General features: G+C 46.0%; 1 protein-coding gene across 1 annotated transcript in view; it reads left to right on the forward strand.

The window, feature by feature from the left end:
* The window catches only part of LOC118907809 (O-acyltransferase like protein-like), a gene marked incomplete at its 5' end in the record, with an annotated part of 43,393 nt that overhangs the window by 15,087 nt on the left and 8,620 nt on the right, over positions 1 to 19,686 (forward strand). Inside the window, 11 exon segments of the mRNA XM_057504342.1 lie at positions 5,940 to 6,071; positions 6,148 to 6,362; positions 11,642 to 11,771; positions 12,428 to 12,589; positions 12,592 to 12,616; positions 14,514 to 14,569; positions 14,572 to 14,613; positions 15,420 to 15,456; positions 16,499 to 16,555; positions 18,013 to 18,131; positions 18,600 to 18,823. Coding sequence (XP_057360325.1) covers positions 5,940 to 6,071; positions 6,148 to 6,362; positions 11,642 to 11,771; positions 12,428 to 12,589; positions 12,592 to 12,616; positions 14,514 to 14,569; positions 14,572 to 14,613; positions 15,420 to 15,456; positions 16,499 to 16,555; positions 18,013 to 18,131; positions 18,600 to 18,823 — 1,199 coding nt within the window.

Below are 19,686 nucleotides of genomic sequence, written 5' to 3' on the forward strand. Positions count from 1 at the left end.
CCAAATGGAAAAAATGCATAGGGCAGGGCAATGTGGGAAGAGGGCACCTCTCAGGGTGTACCACCCTCCCTGTACCTCCCTGTGTTCACCAACCTGGGAGGTCTCTGAACCCCTTTGTTTAGGGTTTTATGGAGGTTCCATTACATAGGCATGATTGATTGAATCTGGAGCCACTGGTGATTAACTCAATCCCCAGACCATCTCTCCTCCTTTGAGGACAGGGATGGGCTGAAGGTCCCAACCCTCTAATCACACAGTTGCTTCCTCTGGCAACCAGCTCCCCGCCTCCAAAAGTCGGCTGATCAGCATACACTCAAGTGTGGCCAGAAGGGCCTCATTATGGATAACAGCAGATGATCCTCTGACCTCCGTCTCTCAGGAAATTCCAAGGGCCTTAGGAGCGCTTCGCCAGAAACCAGGGATAAAGACCACATATATATACTTATTATATCACAATATTGCACACATGATTAAAAGTCCTCTTTTAAGTATTGATATTGCAGTTAGCTTTCAATAACCTTAACTTGTCCTCTGAATTTATGATTATCCCTACAGCTTTGGATATATTATCTCTCTCTCTAGCCAAATATTTTATGTGCTATTAGAAAGAAAACCAACTATTATAAATCAAATTTAAATTTCAGTTCTTGTTAGATAAGCCATAAATATCCCAGAAACAAAGATGAATGTATGGAGCTGTTATTAAATTAGCACTGCAAGTGAATAAATGACTCTCTACGTCTAATGAGTTAACCAACGTTCCTTATTATGTAAGAGATTTATCTGTTAACCTAGTTTTTCTGGCTAATGCTAAGCTTATTAGCCAGGGTTGACAATAGAATAAAATGGACGGTTAGAAACTATTATCAGTACTTTTTTTTTTTTGATGGTTCTCTTTGAGGAATGGAAAAAGGGAAGGCCCTGGTCAGGAGCTGACTTGGGGGGATGTGTTAGTGGAATTTAGCTTTCGCTGCCAAGACATTTCTCCAGCTTCTGCACAGAGGCAGCAGATAGAGATGGGAATGTTGTGGCCCAGGGGAAAACGTCCCCATCTGGAAAGGATTTGTCAGCTATTCCTTAAAGCTTTTTGATGGAGCTGCCAATATTTCCTCTACAGATGTGGGGCAACCAGCCCAGCAATTGCCGGCGGAAGCCGTCTGTGCAGATTTTATTCATCAGAGCAGGAGGCCGGGAAGTTACATGCAGGGCTGCAGCAGGCGAGCCAAGAAGAACCGAGCCCAATGTCACCGAGAGGGAAAAGGATTCTGGGCAGGCCAGGACACAGTGCTTTTAGACAAACTGCACAGTGTGGTTGTCCAGGGATGTTGTAACATTTCAAATGACACACTTTGGGTGAGTTCCTGAGAATAGAAATATGGAACATGAGAGTGTTAACATTCGAGGTAAAATTTGGGTGTGACAACCACAAAGTCAGTTTTAGGCTAGTTCTCTAACAATTCCTATCCACATATTTCAGGGTTACTTATTGGATTCTATTTCTGGGCGATCCTGTAACAAAGCACCACAAACCAGGTGGGTTAAGATACATCACTCGTCTCTACCTCTGTCATCATGAAGCATGCTTTCCTGTGGGTCTTTCTGGGTCCAAATGTTCCTCTTATATGAGGATGTCATCATGCGGATTTAGGGCCCACCTTAACCTAGTATGACCTCACCTTAACTTGATGATATCTGAAAAAAAAAATTCTGTTTCCAAATAAGGTCACATTCACCATTCAGGGGGTTCGGGCTTGAGCATCTTTTGTGCACACAATTCAGTCCAGAACACTACTGAATACCTAGTTCCTAGTTTGGCTGGACACCTGAGGTCCCTAAACACAACAGGGAGTACAGGGAGTCGGGAAGGTGGGGACTCACAGTCACTGAACCCAGAGCCCTGCACTTAGAATAGTATCGATAAGCATTGGGCAAATTGTAAACCAACTTCCCTGCCCACAGGGACAGCAGATAACTGAAGAAGGGGCTTGGGTTAAGGGTCTGCTAACCTTGAGTTGGCAAGTCTTATCTAGACTCAGCTTTGGAGGGCTACATATTCCCAGGAGGGACTCACCTGCAGTCTGTCTCCTGTGCTGATGGAATTTTTATAACATTATAGGGTGATCACACTGCCCCAGTGTGCAGCAACCCTAAGCAATAAGTACGAGCTGTTTACATCAATGTTTAACAGTCCCTTCCAATAAGCTGCGAACACCCTCTTTCAGGCTGGTTTCATCTGCTTTGCCCATTCTGATTAGAATCACGGGTCTGTGTAGTAGAAAAATAGCGCTAGAATTTCCAGGGATGGCTTCTTCCCCCAGAAATTTCTCTCCTGAATACCCTGAGTGCTGTTTGAGAAACTGGAGCTATTTTAATACCTGCCCACAGAAGTGCCTTTGCAGGTAAGGACTCAAAAGGAATCCAAAACATTTCACAGAGTACCATGTTCTCGTCTCTGTTTAGTTCAGAAAATACTTGTGGAGAACTTTTGTGTCTGCCTTCATGTGAGATATCTCATGTGTGCTCTGGGGGAGAATCAAAGGAATAGGGATTTACTCATTCTGGGAAACCTATAATTTATTTAGTAAGGAAAATATGGGGCCTGAAGCTATTGGGAAATGCTGTCAGGAAATACAAACTCAATCTCTTTCAGTGCCAGGGACAGGGGGATGTGTAGAAGAGCTTCCGGGCAGGGGGTGGGCGTCGGGGGCTGTGAGGGAAGGAGGGAGTCGGGGTGGAGGACACTGAATAGGGTAGAAGGGAAGTTTAATAGGGAGTATTGGTGCTGGCCTGTGTCAGTGATGAGGGGGTGGACATGGCAAGATGTTGATGGGAAACAGATCGAAAAAAGGTCTCAGTTACAGCTTCATATTCCCCTGTGTAGAGCTAGAATCTGGCACAGCTAATTGAATGTGTATGGGCTGCTAACTGGTTTTATTTGCTACTTACTATTACTATGGCAGGATTTAGAGTGGGATGTGGGTGCTTCTCCTCAGTGATGCTGGGACCTGAGGACACTGCCTGGGGTCCTTGGGTGAGTTGGACCAGCTCAGGAAACTCACCCACCCACGGGCAGTGCCATTCCGAGAGTCCTGGCATGGTTCCCAGGCCAATGTCTGTGATGGTCTGTGAGAACTGCCCACGTGTACCCTTGGCCTAGGCCTAAAACGTAAGGGATGGGCCTGAATGTTTGGAGGCCAAGCTGATGACACAGTCAGTGTAGTGTATTCGAGTTTAACCCTTTCTACTGCCTCCCCCAACACACACACACACACACACACACACTCTTCCAGCATTGTTCTGGCTTCTTGGCTGGGCCAGAGCTATTTGGAGGTCTAAAGGTCACTGCCAAACTGCAAAGTGGCTACGGCGATGAAGCTGGGCAGAGCCAGGGACATCGTTTTGTGAGTGTCTGGCCTGGAACAGCTCTGGGGTTAAGAGGGCAGTGTTGACCCCGTGGAAGAGAGGAGTTGGCCCAGCAGTGAGGACCTGAATACCCTGGGTCTGTAACAGTCTGGACACTGACTCAACATTCAGATTCCCTCCATAGGCAAACCGCTGATGGTTGGGAAAGGGTTCCCCAGGGACAACTGGAGTGAGGTCTGTTGTCACTTGTTTTTTAATTGGCTTTGGGGCCTCCGAGGCCCTCCTTTATGAGTTAGATGCAGAAAAACTATTATTTGAGAGAACTGGGTCCATTTTTCGAGCTGCCCTTATGCCTGTGCTTCTTGGGAGGAATGGACTCAGATCTAACAAAGGTATTCTTTTAAAAACAACAGAAGGTACAGGAATTTAATCCTGGAAGGCCAGAGGTATACTTTATCATTTTATTCCTAATTCTGTTATTTGTACTTTTTGTTGCGTGTAGGGGCCTAATTCAATTTTTAAAAATTTATTTTCAACAGTGTAGATTAACTACAAAACTTTTTTTACATCTTGATTTTGGATATCCCTGTGGCCTCCAATGTGCGCTGTGCAGTGAAAGGCGACATAGGAGGGTTGTGGCTGTGGTGGCCTTGCAGGATGTCTGGAGAAGGTCCCAGTAGTGTCCCTCTGGGCTGTCGAGCCGGGCTTTGCTTTGTAGGCCCAGGAATTGGATTTCCTCAGTTCATCCCGGGTCATCAGGCTGCGGGGCCTGATTCACACTGCGTGGAGTGTTTGATTGAATGCCAGTTGATTCCTTTAAAATTAGCAACAGAACTTCCAAGGGGAGCAGCCCTGCTGGCCATCAGGACACTTCTTTTTCAGTGGAAGAGTTTATCTGGGAATTCAACTACGACCAGGAAGTACTGGGGACCATCAGTTCAGAGCAATGGAAATGGCTGAGGAATTCTGCTGCTGTGCCCCCGGGAGCCCAGAGGTATACTTTATGAGCCCCTCACCTGTGGCCAGGGCTGGGAGGCACGGACAGCTCTTCCTTCTGTCTCCACCCTTACTGGGTTACAATGAAGAATCACAATGAATCACATATTATAATCTTTGAGTGGCTTATTTGGATATTTCAGAAACCCTCTGGTCACATGCATGGGAAGAGTGGGTATTAGAGATTAAAGGAACATCAGAATACACTGCATCCAACCCACCCTTCCTCATTACACGGGAGGAAATGAGACCCAGAGAGGTAAAGTGACGAGCCCAGGGTCACACAGCAAGCTGGCTGAAACTCAAGCTTCCTGAATGCAACTCCAGGCAGTGCAGTGTGGTGAGGTGAGGTAGCATGAGGAAATAAGAAGGCCACATCCCTCAAGTTCATACAGATATATGGTGAGTTCTGTCCCTACCACTTAGCAGCAATAATAATAAAGACAACCAGCATTTATTGAGCTCTCACCAAATGCCAGGTACTTTCTAAGGGCTTTATAGTTCTTGCTACATGTAGTTCTCACAACAACCCTATGAGGCAGGTCTGTTATCTCCATTTGACCAAGGGGAAAACTGAGGCATGGAGTGATGAAGTAACTAGCCCATGGTCATATAGTACAGGGTGGTGGCAGGCTCCAAAACTGCAGAACCTGTATTCTTAGCCACTATGCTCAGGTTCATGAACTCATCTGAGCAGAAATTTCCTTCTCTGTAAAATTAGCTAAGCAGTAGCTCCTTGCAGGGTTGTTGATTAGAAAAAATGACCAAAACATGTCATATCTAGTGGGCACTTAATAAACAGCAGCATTTTTTGTTATTTGTAATTGGCATCACTATTTTATTAAATCACACCATGTCCCCAATCTTTGCTGAGGTTTTGGAAGTCCCTGGTCTGTGGTTCTCAAAGCATGTGCCCCAATTAGCAGCATGAACACCTGGGAATTTGTTAGGAATGCAGATTCTCAGGTGCTACCACAGACCTCCTGGACCAGGAGCTTGCAGGGAGGCGAGATGGGGAGCAATCTATTTACTAGGCTTTCCAGGTAATTCTGAGGCACACTAAGGTTTGAGATACTGCCCTAATGTTACCACTAATATCTTTACAAATTATGTCTTGCAGTGATGATAATTAGCTGCATCCTAAGTTGGTGCTTCTTTGCTCCAATTCCAGACAGCCCCTTGCTCCAGATCGTGGGCTTCTGTCACCTTTCTCCATCTCATATGGCATTTATGTCTTTGTGAGGAGCTGCTCACAAAGAGCCTGAGCTGGTGATGGCACTTTTTTAGGACTGTCATCCCCAGAGCCGTGTGCTAGGAGAAGACGCGAGTCTGGGCAGGCAGAGAATTCCAGAGACCCCTGTTGGTCCACCTCCAGCTGAGCTAAGAGTTCCTACTCCTGTGAGTTTCAGCATCCTTGTGCCCCATTTTTCCCTTCTGCAAATCAGATACATTAAAAATCAGCTGCCCTTTTTAATGGCAAAGTTTTGTTTTGAATTGACATGAAAGCTCTTAGGAAAGTATAAAGTATTTATTGCCAAGTAAAGTATTATTAATATAATCATTTTTTTTTCTCTTGGTAGATATTTTAAGATTCAGAAATGCTTCATTTGGGGCCCCTTCTCTGTCTACAATAAATTCTTCCTCGCCTTGTGGTGGTGTGGCCAGATATACTACTGGAATGTTCCCCTTGACACATCTGCTGCTGCGTATCTGTGAGTACAGGCCCAAGGTACCAGGTTGGGGTGTGTATGTTGGAGCTGTTTATCAACTTCCACTCACCAACTACAGGTAGCCATTTCCTTTGCATTCTTTGTAATGGTGTCTGGCCAATGCTGCCCGTGTGCAGGGAGATCACCATTTATCTTAAACAAGAACGGATTCAAGTGGAAGGCCAGCCACACCCAAATGTGATGGGGTTTCAGGGTCACTGGGAAATGTGTCCTGTTCCAAACTATTTCTGTTCCTATCATGGGACCACTGAAGATAAATTTCCTTTATTTGAGGCATAGCTTCCCTTGCAAACCCCTCATCAGTCTCGCCATTTCTTCTTGCTTGCATTTTGCATTCTTCCTTAGAACAAAATAATAGACTTGCTGGCTCATAGCCAGGATTATTTAATAAGCTGCTGTCCTAAAAACCACATTTATACTGCCTGCAAGGGGGACGCCATGTGTGCATGGTCACTGGTCACCAGCACTCAAAGCTACCTTTATCCAAGCTACTACCAATTTGAAAGAAATAAATGGGCTTACTCTGTATTAAAAAAAATTAGTCATGACGATTTTTCCTTACATTTACCTGCTATTCATATGTTTCCCCTCTCCGTGTGTGTTAGTTGGGTTCTTATTGTTTTTTCAAGTTCATCATTTACATGAAGGTTATCATCTAAGGTATAAACATCTTCCTCAGTGTTTGCATTGCTTTTTATTTATTTATTTTACAATTATCATAGTTTAGTGAAATAGGCAGACCTCAGAGATATTGAAGGCTCAGTTCCAGACCACTGTGATAAACCAACTGATAAAGTGGGGCAAATGAAATTTTTGGTTTCCCGCACATATAAGTTCTGTTTACACTACACTGTAGTCTGTGTGCAGTAGCATTATGTATAAAAAAAAGTAAACCAAGTACATGCCTTAATTTAAAAATGTTTTACTGCTAAAATATGCTAGCTTTTAATAAATCATAATCATTGATCCAGGATCATAACATATATACTCATAATGAAAAAGCTAGCAATATTGCAAGAATTGCCAAATGTGACACAGAGATACAAAGTGAGCAACTAGAAAAATGGCACCAACAGACTAGCTTGATGAAGGGCTGCCATAAACCTTCAGTTTGTAAAAAAACACAGTATCTGCCAAGTGCAATAAACGAGGTGCAACAAGATGAGGTGTGCCTGTACTTTGTAACTTCTTTCATTATTTATTCTTAAAAACCACTCTAAATATTCACCATTATTTTAGTAGGGGACTTGAGTGGTCTTGTCACTGGGCTGTTTTCTCTGCATCTACCGTGGTGTGGGAGTGAGGCTTGGTCACATGCGTGGGGCTCTCCCTGCAGGTTCCTCGCCCTCAGGCAACCGTGCACATGGCAGCCGGGGGCTGTGGGTCAGACTATAGGGCATCACCCACCCGTGGGGCACATTCGGCCACGTGTGGGAGTCTGCCTCTGAATGAGATACAGAGGAGTGGGCCAAGAAACAGAATCCAGGGGATGGATTGCCTGGCCCACCTCTCATTGTCAAGAACCCCAAGCAGAGGAAAAGTCTGCATTTTAATAAACAAAGACCACACAGCAGAGGTGATTTAGATGAGTATGCAGTTAGAAAATAATCCCTACAGTGCTGAGCCTGGTGAAGCTGAGCTCAGCTTCTAAATGCCAGCAAGGAGGCTGGCGCCCTGCTCTTTACAATTCAGTCTTTGTTTATCATCAGAGTGTTAAGGCGGGTCACTAAAAATGCTGCTTTAGTTCTTGGGTACAATTATCCAGTGTGTTTTGGGGCTACTCAAAGACTAGGTCAGAACAGAGCTTGGGTCCCACCAAAAACCTCTGAGAAACAATCCCATGATCACAATGTCTATTCTCAGTGTCACAGGGACCCCCAGATGCTTCCTAGAACCTTCCTGGCATCACTAAGGTAAATGATTTACACATAAACCAAAGCTAAGAGTGTGAGTGTGCAACACAAGCTGATTAAAACACGGCAGAGTGTGCCTGAGCCAGAAATAGGTAACCTGGCACAGGGTAGTGAGAAGCTGGTAGCTAGGAGTCACACTGGGTTGTTTTAGTTAAAAATCGAGAACAGTACCTTTTATTTCCACCTGCCCATATGGCAAGTCAAAGAGAATACACACACAAGCCCCCCGCCCACACACATATATATTTTTTCTGTGAAATAGAAATAGCCTCGTTATGCAAATACGTTTAGAACACATGGAAAAATTTCTGGCAGAGCCTCCTGAGGTGCACATAACTGTCCCCTTACTCCAATGGAGGGGTTAAAATTACACATAATTTCAAGGAATGGACCAGAAGAGTATGAATGCATCACCAGGTAGCTTCAGGGAATTCGTCCAACATGGAAGGCATAGTGATAATTTTGTCCAACGCTGTTTGGATCTTCAAGCAAAAACAAAAACAGTAGCAATACCACGGAAAACAAAAAAAGATACGAAAAAAAAAGAAAACATGGTTGTATAAAGATAATATAATATACCAGTTGAGAGGGCCTGGGAGCCCTGTGCCACCTCCCCAAACCCACCAGCCTGGCAGCTCCCCGGATCCCACCAAGATGGGAAGTGTTCATTGTTAGGCTTACGCACAGAGTCCTTCCCTGCAGCCCTGTAATTTCTACCCATGGGCCCTGGTTTTGCCCTCTGGGGCCTCACAGAATAAGTCCACTTCCTGACTAGTTTCTGTTACAGCCCTGCTGGAAAATGGAGGACAGTTTTGGTGGCCTCCCCCAAGCGTCAGGACGGCTCAATTAGGTTTCACCTGTTATGGTTTGAGAACTCTCCCTGCTCCCTGGCTGCCACTAGGAGGTTCCACAGTGGGCCTGGCAGAAGGGGCACATGACTTGCCATCCACAGTCAAACCTGCTGCGTTTTCTAACTCTGCCTTGGTCAGGTGGTTGACCTCTGGGAACCTGTTTCCACATGGTCCCAAATGGGATTTGTTGAAGGAATTAAGTGAGATAATGTGTGCTTACCTCCTCCTAACTGGTTGCTCATTTTGTCTGCTTCATAAGCCAGGGGAGGGAAGAAAGTGAATGGCTTTCATTAGCTGAGACCTCTTGCTGCACAGACCTCGCTGAGGTCAGCTGGGTTCCAGGGACCTGCCACATGCTTCTAATGGTCAGACAGGGGGCTAGCCTACAGTCATCAAGTCCACCACTGTTTATCACATCGGGGGGAAGGCTAACCCCACAGAGGCCTGCATCGTAAGCCCCTATCACAGGATCCAGGGCACATGTACCAGCTATGGTGTCAGGAATAGGCCACTGGAACTTGAGGCTCTTCACCCAAAATGTGACTCTATGAGCGGGACACTAAGGTTGTGTTAGCTTTGTCAGCAGCGACATTTAACTGTGGCCTCCAAGTGGGGAGTTTCCATGATCTGTTGCTGTAGCAATTTCTTTTTTCCTTATATTTACTACCATCAGAGTAAAATACCACATTCCTGAATGTTTGGAAATAAAAAGTGAGATGGAGAGACCCCAAGTTTCAGGATTTTTTTCTGTATATTTTTATACTCACCAGTGAGTCAAATCAACATAAGACCACAGGGTCTTCTAGAAGTTTAGAGCCACCTTGGGTGTTCCGGATTCCTGGTTCTTTATCCTCCAAATAATCATGGCCTTTGCTGAGAGTGGTTTCCTGTTACATGAGCCTGTCCTTTACTAGTTAGATGAGAAAACATGAGCGAATATCTGGGGAAGTTTCTGAAGTAAACAGCTATGGATTTTAGCCCCTGGAAGCCAGAGCTCTTGCACCTGGTCTGCTGTGCAAAGTTGGCTCCCAGTAAATATCACTGAGAAAATCTAAAGAGACTACAAGTTTTATCAAAGCATCATCATACACTGTGGTTCTCAAACTTTGGTGAGAAGCATTAGAATCTAAGCATTAGAATCGCCTGGAGGGCTTGTCCCAGCCCTGATGGCTGGGCCCTATCCCCAAAGAACCTGATTCAGTAGGTCTGGGGTCAGGCCTGGGACTGTGCATTTCTAACAAATTCCCAGATGGTGCTGAAGTTGCAGGTCCAGGGACCACCACTTTGAGAGCCCCTGGTCATGGGCACTGTTTCTTCAGTCCTCCCCTTATTCCTGTTTTCCATTCACAGATGACTGAACCAGAGTTAGAGAGGTTGTCTTCTCTATAGACCAGTTATTTTCAGATGATTTTATAAAAATGCTAGTTGTTAAGTTCACCCACAAGTAAAATTTAGATGGAAAAAAATAATACCGGCAGTAAAATGTACTCAGTACTCACTTGCCAAGTTAGGCACTGGGCCAGGTATTTATTATCAAATGTTCTCGAATCTTCACAACAACCTTGCCAGAAAAGTGTGCTCAGTTTAAAAGTGAGGTTCAGAGAGGTTAAGGAATTGGTGGGACTCGGCAGAGCCCAGGTCCTGGGTCTCTCTCGCGGCCTCTCAGGGGAACTGAGGGAAGACACGGCTGGCTGCTGTGGCTCTGCCAATTCCAGTGGGCAAAAATTCCTCTCCATGAAAGGATGGGCTTTGTGCCACCAGGCAGACATATTTGAGCTGACCACGATGGATGGAAAAACTCATACTTACACTGCTGGAACCTCTTTAGGTAACTACGTTCCTCCATTTAAGAAACTAATTTAGATTTCCAGAGCTTGGTTATAAGCTGGATCTCATTTGTGAGCAAGTTTCAATTCTGCAAAGACTTCTTGTGCCCACAATATCTAAGGCACCGACCTATGTCCAGGAGGAAATATGAGTCTCTGGGAACAGGCTTGAGTTTCCCGAGGCCCCTGTTTCACGATTCCAGCCTCTTACTTGGCTTTCAGGATGAGTCAAATTAAAATTTTAAAAATTAAAGGGAGTAGATTAAGTAGAAGGAACTAACCATTCTTAAAGCAATAGGACCTAAAATAATGGGTGTAGTAGCTGGGACAGTATCTCATTTGTTCTTTATGATTACAAGATCTGCTAAGATTATAAGATCTAGGATTATAAGATCTGCTTTGCTTCCCATTTTGCAGATGTGGAAACTTAGGCACAAAGAAGTAAATTCACTTTCCAGAGGTCACAGAACCTATAAATGACAGCCAGATTCAGGGCCAGAAGGCCACACCCTAGTTGCTGTGCCTCCTGCCCCACTGTTTCCATACCTGTACCTTGACAGGTAAGGATGTGGTTTGCAAGTGTTTCATTCCTGGGAAAGCATCAGGGGTGCCATTTCAAGTGAAATGCTGGCTGTAAAGAGTGTGTGGTTTCTTAATGATGTCTAAGTTCCCCTTTCCTCCCCAACTCTTTGAGAAACAGAATCAGGCTCCAATGCCACAGCCCTGGGCCCTGAGCTTGGGCGGCATATTCTGTGCAAGGCCCTGGGGGCACCAACCTCAGTCATGGCTCATGGGGGAGTGAGTGCCCGGCAACAGCCAGATCACTGATGTGTGAGCTCTGGCTCTCGTGGGTGGGGGCGCGTGTGGACCGGCCTGGCTTTCCGGGTGAACGCTGATACTGTCGCTCTTGCCCAGGACTTCTGGGAGCTGCGGACCATACTCTGTGCTGCTGATTTTGGCAGAAGAATGGGCCAGTACCTCATACACAGATACCAGGAAGCACATGCTCTGCACTGAATGGCATCCGAGTTGTGAGCCTCCTCTGGGTCGTGTCGGGGCACACCAGTCAGATGACTGTGTGGCTATCTCTGGGTGCGGAGAACTGATGAACCTTTCTGAGCTTCATGAGTTAAGGAAGAGAACAACTTTTGTTGGGGGGGAGCATGTGGGGCCATAGGACAGGAGGCTGCAGCCTTCCTTTGTTTCAGAGACAGGCCATGATCTCTGATGTCCATAAATGACTTTTCCAGGCCAGCGTCCAGCGGCTGCTTTACCTCTTTGGGATGAATATGGGGATGAATCAGGCACTTGGTTACCAGGTGAACAGTGATGCCTGAGTATTGCACATTCATCGTCCAAAGAGCTGGGTTCCCTCTCCTCATGAGTGGTGAAGCCAGAAACGAATTGTTTTTCTCCTGGAAAAGCAGGCAAGCATAGGTAAATATTATGTGCTCGTAGTAGGTCAGTGTTCTCCCTCGGCCCAACTGTTGCAGTGGCACCCCCTAAGTGGGCGCCAAATGCATACCTCAGCCCTGAGGGGAGGGGGCCAGCCCAGGGTAATCTGAAGAGCCCCCCAGAGACCAGCACCGCTCGGTGAGCAGGTGGTACGGGGCCGCAGCACTGTGGCGGCAGCGCGGGGGAGCTCGGGCCTCAGTTACAAATAGGCACTTCAGGCACCATCTTTGATTCCCAGTCCAAGCTCTCCACTTAAGGGAATTACGGAGATGCATAAAACCCTCTCAGTACAGCTGAAAGCGGAAGATGTTCCTCTTGCTTTTTCTTAAAAGATAAATCACGTGCTTTCCTCTTATTATCAGACAGATACTGCTTTTCATGTTTGTTACAGATAATATGCTGGAGGATGCTTAAAGAGCCACTCTGCCTTTATCCTCGGAGTGGCTCATGCTATCTCAGGTTGACACATTTTTCCTAATCAGGTAATACAGTGTTTTCTCTGCTGTTGTACTTGCTGTTTGGCTGTGTGTGTGTGTGTGGACGTGTTGCTGTTCTCACTTTAGAGAGAAAAACTAAATGGCTCATGTTTACTCGCCTGGTCTTTGCTTCCATCCACCTCTGCCACGTGTCACAAGCTCCTCTTTTGTGTCCTCAGTTTATGAAATGTGCTAGGATGACTCTCGAGAATGGGCCTTTTACGAAGGGTGTTTTTACTTTTCAAAATGGTTTATTTCAGTGGTTCTCAAATTCTGGTCCATGGACTGATGCAAATCCATAGTAAAGTGGCCAGTTCTCCTGACAGTGAAATGTGAAAAAATAAGAAAATGATGTCATGTTGCAGAAAGCTCTGTTTATTTCAATTAACTAGTAAGAGGTAAAATCTTTTAATTGTTTGATAAATGGGAAGTTAGAACTAAAACTGAAATACAATGTTTAGTGCCCAAACGATGTCTTAACCACTGTATCCCTCATGTGTTTACACAGTAAGATTGAAGACTTCTGATCATTACTGGAGACGGTGTTGGAATCCTTCCCTACGTCCCGGGTTGACTTCATACATCTCTCCTGCAGGATTTTACTCTTTCCCAGGCTGCTCAGGTCTCTGGATCTTCTTACAACCAGTTCTTTTCCTCAGAGCCTGTTTTCCTGCCGGCCTCTCTCTTTGTCCTCTTTATGAACTCCAAGGCTGGATGGTACATGCCTGCACATAGAGTGAGACGCGATTCATTCTTTCCTAAAATTCAGAGGAAGCCGGAATCAGAATTGGCTGTCCTGCTTCCGCATCTCAGGGCTCTCTTTCACATGTCTCTATAAATTATGTTCTTATTATAGTGAATCCAACTTGTTGCCTTTCAAAAGAAAATCTTGCTGTCAGGGAATAAAAACATTCCCCAACCCTCCCTCACCCTTCCAAGTCCTGCACAACACATCCACCACCTTCTTTTTTAATCGGAAATAATTTGTTCCTTAGGGAAATACCCACAGGATCATTGGTATAAAGGTCAAAAGATTGGGAAACGTGCTTACAAACTTGCTTACCGTCAAGTTATAACTCGAAGACATTGCCTCAGCTTCTTTAGCTGGACATTCTGGGTAATAAGTTTGTCATCGGGACATAGTCACCTCAACACTGGGTGAGAATTCTCATGAGACTTTTGGCAGTCCACTGAGTCTTTGAGCCCCAACTTCCCGATTATGTAAGCAGGAATTGTAATACCTGCCCTTTTCCCTAATGAAAGTGGCTTGCTGATGTGTCCTCTGGAGGATGCTTGTAGCCTAGGTAAGATGACACACCTAGGTCTCTCTGTGATGGTGGGTGGGCTTATTCGAAAGGTGGTACTCAGGTCCAGATTCTATGACCTAATAAGGCTGTTTATTTATCTATGTGATCATTCACTCAAAAACCATTTTTCAGAGTGTAGTTTGGTATAGCTGGAAAAGAAAAAGCAACACCATTCGTGAAGTTCTCTGGTGCTGCAGAAACTAAGGCCTCGACATCATTCTCTCACAAGACGATGTGGTCGTCATCAGTGTTGTTCACCAGATACTTCCGGCTCTGCTCCCTCCGGGCACTTGGTAGCAGTTCACTTCCTGGCTCCACTTTACACATGTCACTTCTGGGCCAGAGCACTGAATTGCTGGCTTGAGGCCCTCCAGAACTCTGTTATCCCTGCCATGGTCTTTGGGAAATTTTCAGGTAGTGGCTACTCCTTCAGCCTGGGTGCCAGAGAGAGGAAGAGCCCAAGATAATGGGCCATGGGCACGTAGCATGGGCGAGAAGAAGACTATTGTTGTCCTTGCAGAGACAGCCAAATCAGTCAACCCGTGAGCTGCATCACTGACATGGGATTCCTGGGACTACTTTTCTCTTTCTCTCAGTGGCTGGTTAAGTGCAAGATCATTTTTAAAGATGCATCAGAACTCAGACAAAGGAATAACCCTAATGTCATACTCAGATATTCTTCAGTCACCTTACCAGGTAGGCTTATTTGTATAATTTCTCAATTCCTTATTGCTGTATAATCATTTATTATTTTAAGTCTTTAACCCTCTTCTGAAATAATTTTCCAAGAAAACTAAACTGAGAGGTATCATTTTCTTCTGTAAGTACATTTAATTTTTGCTGGTTTAATGACTTTTGCCTGTGGAAGGTACCACTTTTCTTGGTATTTGTCCTAATAGAATTTGAACAATATTAAACCAGCAAAAACATCCTTATATCTCAGCGGATGGGTAACAGGTTTCAATAAATGTACTGGCAGATTTCTGTGGAATCCATGTTCAACACAGAATTTGTGTGGCTCCTGGAAATTCGTAGTAATTGGATCCTATGAATAAGAGTACTAATGATATTGAGAAAAATTAAATAAGTCACAGCCAGGAGAGGGGCTAGTTGAAGCTTGGGACAGTTGTTCTGCTGAGAGGGAGGAGGAAGGGTGGGGGTCTATTTATGAATGTGAGGTTGGTTGGAGCAGAAGGGCATACAATCCTGGGGCAGAATATGGAAGAAGTGGGATAGCAGAGTGGCAGTGATGCAATAAGACAGTCGAAGGTTAGGAAGGAAAGGACACTTAAGCTCATGTAACCCAAATGTATCATTTATACATTTTCTAAGTCTTGGTTTACTGCTGAGCTGGGACCCAGTGTTCAGTACTTATGGTCCATGCCTCTTTTTGTTACACTGCACTGTCATGAAACAGGGAGGGGAGGGTCGAAACATTTTTCTGGGCTAGTAAAACAGAGTGTGCAAGCCCTGACTCTGTGCTTTGTCTGCCTGGATTGAAGAGCAGCAGAACGGGTGTCTCACCAGGCAGATAAAGCGGTAGTGGGGACAGGGAGGACAGGGCGCGGTGAGGGGTTGGTTGTATTCTAGTGAATAGAGTTGGAAATAAGCAAGTAAATATGTAACATTAAGTTGCAATATGCAAATAAGTTTCTAATAGGCCAGTGATGATAAGCACCACAAAGTGATAGCTCAGAGAAGGAAACCAGACAGGGTCTTCCTCTGCAAAGGTAGTTAGGGAAGGTGATGTATGTTGAGAACCTTGAAGGAAGTAAAAAAATGTTCTAAGCGAAGAAAATGCTCTAAGGGAAGAAGGATTGGTGCATGGGACCCAGTGCAGGGGTCCTGAGGAGAGAGCATGGTTGCTGTGTGTGAAGAACCTCAGGCCAAAGGTACTGGGGTGGAGCGAGCAACTCGAAGAACAGCAGGGACTGAGGTCAGAGAGGTGGGGTGCGGCGTGGGTGGCTGGGATGTATCTGGTCTGTGGGCTGCCTTAGGGCTTCCGTTTTATTCTGAGACAGGAAGCCTTTGCGGGATTCCAGGAGGGGAGTGGCATGGCCAGATTGACATTTTGCAAGAATCACTCTGGCTGAGGATGGTGACAGTCTGTAAGTGGGCAGGGCAGAGGCTAGGAGAGCATGTGGGAGCTGTCACAGCTCCAGGAAAATGCAAAACCCAGATTCGGGGTAAATCTGAGCAGGTTATCTAGGGAACTGAGGAGAGCGGATGCTCTAGACCCTTAAAACAGCGTGATTATTTCAACAAGGAACCACTTTTTAAAAATTAGATGCTTTTTATAGGGAAAAAAATTATTGATAAAAATGTCTAATAACATCAGAAGGTTGTACACTAAATGAAGGTACCCCTTCCAGTCTCACTCCCCACAAGTCACCTTGGTTAACAGTCTCTTGTGAATTCATGAGGACCCTTTCCATGTACTTATATGCTCTGGATTCTTTTTTCCATGAATAGAATTATACTACATGCTGCACTGTTTTGCAAGTAGCTTTTTTCCCTTAATAATTTAATTTTGGTATATTTCTCTATTTGCATGCAAGGACCCACCTCACTAATTTTAAAGGTTGTGTGGAATGATGCTGTGTGGGTATTTAACCAGTCTCCATTGTTGGGTATGGAGGTAATTTCCAAATTTTTACAATCTTGGACAATAATACAATGTCTATACACTTTTTGTGAGCATTTTTATGCCATCTTATGAGCATGTTTGTGCGGTTAAATTCCTACAAGTGGAATTGGTGGTGTGGTGTATTTAACATTTTGATGGACGTTGTCTGATTTTCCTTCCTACCCACCAAGTAAGAGAACACCTGCTTCTCACACCTCTACAACTGGCTGGGATCGCACTTTTCAATCTTTGCAAGTCCACTTAGACTTTAAATCTTCTGGAAGCTTAGACAAAAATGAAGTGCATGTACATGTATATGATGCTTTCAATGTTTTGAACTGCTTTCTTATTGATCTAATTTAATTCTCAGAAAGCTTAGAAGGCAGCAATCATCCTCTTCCTTAGAAAAATCTAGAGAATTATCACCCCTCCTTTTCCATAGAAGAGGAAAGGGCCAAGTTATATGATTTTTCTCCAGGTGACAAATTTAGACAAAACTGGAACTCACATCTCTGCACCTCGCTCTTCAAGGCCTGCTGCACCCAGCAACCTCTGCCCCACCCCACCAGCTGCACAGGGGGGTGGGGGGTAAGGGGGCATTTGCTGCCTGCACCATGCTCCCTCCTGAGGGCATCTGACCTGCACTCTGGTTCCGAGGGGAGCAGGGGGCTGACTTACTCTCCCCGGGGAGGGGGAGGCAGCAGATGGTGGGAAGGGGGCCAGGGAGGAAGGAGGGAGCCCAAGGCCTGTGGGAGCAGCTGCAGGGAGCATGGTCAGATGGCTAATGGGGCAGGACCAGGTCCCAGGGAGAGCTCTGGGTTGTTGTCTGAAACATATTCAGCCACCCTTTGTCTCTGGCTTTGATCAGCAATTCCAGCCCTGCTCTCGGCATGCCCCGCACCCTTCTGCCTATGGACACTCTACAAAGGATGTTATCATCGTGGGGAGGACAGGAGGCTGGCAGGTCTGGGTCTTGGGTGCAGACCAGAGGCAGGGTGCTGACCACGACTCTGCTGGGGGGTTACCTCCAGGGACTGCCCTCCCATCTGTCGCTGCCCAGCCCTGCCGCCTCCACCAAGATGTCCTAAGGTTCAGCTGGGCCACGTGCTCTAGTTGCACTACCCTGAATTTTTAAGTGTACTCTTTTACAAGAGGACCGTGATTGCAGCCCACCCAGAATCCATGCCGGAATTGTGTATGCCTCCCTGACACGACCTCACTCCCAGACTCTAGACTAGTGGTGCCCAGTAGGTAGCCACCAGACACGTGTGGCCCACTGAGATGCAAGTATAAAATACAAACCAGATTCTAAAGACTTAGTACAAGAAAAAGAATATAAGATAGCTCGATATTTTTTGTATTGGTGACCCGTTGAAATGACAAAGTTGTGGATATATTGGCCTAAATGAAGTATATCATCAAAATTAATTGTATCTGTTTCTTATGACTTTTTAAAATGTGGCTACTAGAAACTGTAAACTAGGTGGCAGCTGTGGCTTGAATGATGTTCTGCTGAACAGCGCTGGACTAGACACCTCGTGCCTTACTCCTCATCTTCGAAGCTGCTTCAAGTCCTGCCTGGAAAGAGGTAGGGGAGGAAGGGAGGAAGGAAGAATTAAAGCCAAGAGTTGGGGGAGGAAAAGAGGGATGGAGGGAGGACAGATATTTTCACCCAGGGAGGCCACGTGGAAAGAGCCTGAAATGGTGTCTAATCTCAGGACTGCTACATAGCGGGGCCTCCTTGGCAAATTACCAAACCTCTCTGATCTATAATTTCCTCATCAGTAAAAGAGAGGTAGCAGTTATCTGACAGGAACATTTTGAGGCTTAGAAATATCTAAAAGCTCCTAGCACAGTGGCTGACACGCATCACCTGCTCAGTGAGTAATAGGATTTTTGAATCAGCAAGCACCTGAGCCAGCACATGCTGGGTGCTCAAGAAAAGATTTTGAACCCACAAGTGTGTGAATGTTTGAGGTGTGGGCAGGGAGGGGGTCGCCCACCCAGTCCAATCTGTGTTAGAGGTCTTATCCCCCGTCTCTATGCACCCACCCAGGGACTGAATGGAACCCCTGTGGGGAGTCACCATCACTTGCCCAGCTCTTTCTTGCCAGGTTACAGCCTCGTCGCATGTATTCAGTGGGCCTTGTGGTCGGCTTGTTCTCCCTTGTTTCCTGGGGACCCATCTGGGAAGTGCCCAAGTTCCACCTGGATACCTGTCAGCAAGCGTGGTGGATGAATTCGCTGTTGGTAAATAATTTCCCGTCGGTCCAGAATGTGGTGAATCCCTCGTGGTCGGCTGCGCCAGGGCAGGTAGGTACAAAATGAGGCAGGTCTGTGACAGGGGCCCGGGGAGGATGGTCTGGGCTGTTTTCCCAGGTGCACATGCTTGGGCCATACGTGGGAATCAGCAGCAGGGACACAAGCCAGCCCCTCTTTGAGGTGAAGCCCACCTTGGATCCTTGGAAGCAGAGGTGTGAGGGCCTCCAAGCTCTGGGTACTCACCAGTCCCCCCAGCGTGGGCACATCTCTCCAGCTGAGCCAAGGGGACCTGTCACGTTGGTTGGACGAGACTGGGCGACAGTGTGCCGAGGGCGGGAAGGGAGGCGAAGGCTCCTTTTATCCCTGAAGCATGGAGAGAGCAGCCCCAGGAATTTCCTCCACTGAAGAAGAAATACCGGTGATTGCCTCATTTCATACAAACAGGGACAGCCTGTGGGCCGATGTGGCTTTGACCCGGTGGTCTCACGTCAGTCGTGTGTGGGAACTCTGGGGTTTCCCACAGAAGCTTGTCTGGAGCCAGGCTTCCTTTCAAAATGGACACCTTCTCTTGACCTGGAGTTCGGGGGGTGGGCAGGCAGGCAAGGAAGTAGAACACCCAGCCCTCTGACTCCAGCCACACCTTAATGTCACGTGATAGAATCCACTTCCCACAGCTCTCCTGGCGGATGAACCATTTTTGTTTTTTTAAACAAGAGAAAACTTGTCTGAACTTCCATTTTATAAAATGGTAATAGTAATTGCTAGCACCCAGGCTTGTTACAAAGATCTGATGAAATCTCTGTAATTCAAAATCCTTTCCTTTTCCATGGAAATCCCCTGCCACCTCCTGAATTCTCCCTCTGGGTCCAGGAAGGAGAGAC

The sequence above is a fragment of the Manis pentadactyla genome, chromosome 6, assembly GCF_030020395.1.
Source record: "Manis pentadactyla isolate mManPen7 chromosome 6, mManPen7.hap1, whole genome shotgun sequence".
Lineage (NCBI taxonomy): Eukaryota > Metazoa > Chordata > Mammalia > Pholidota > Manidae > Manis > Manis pentadactyla.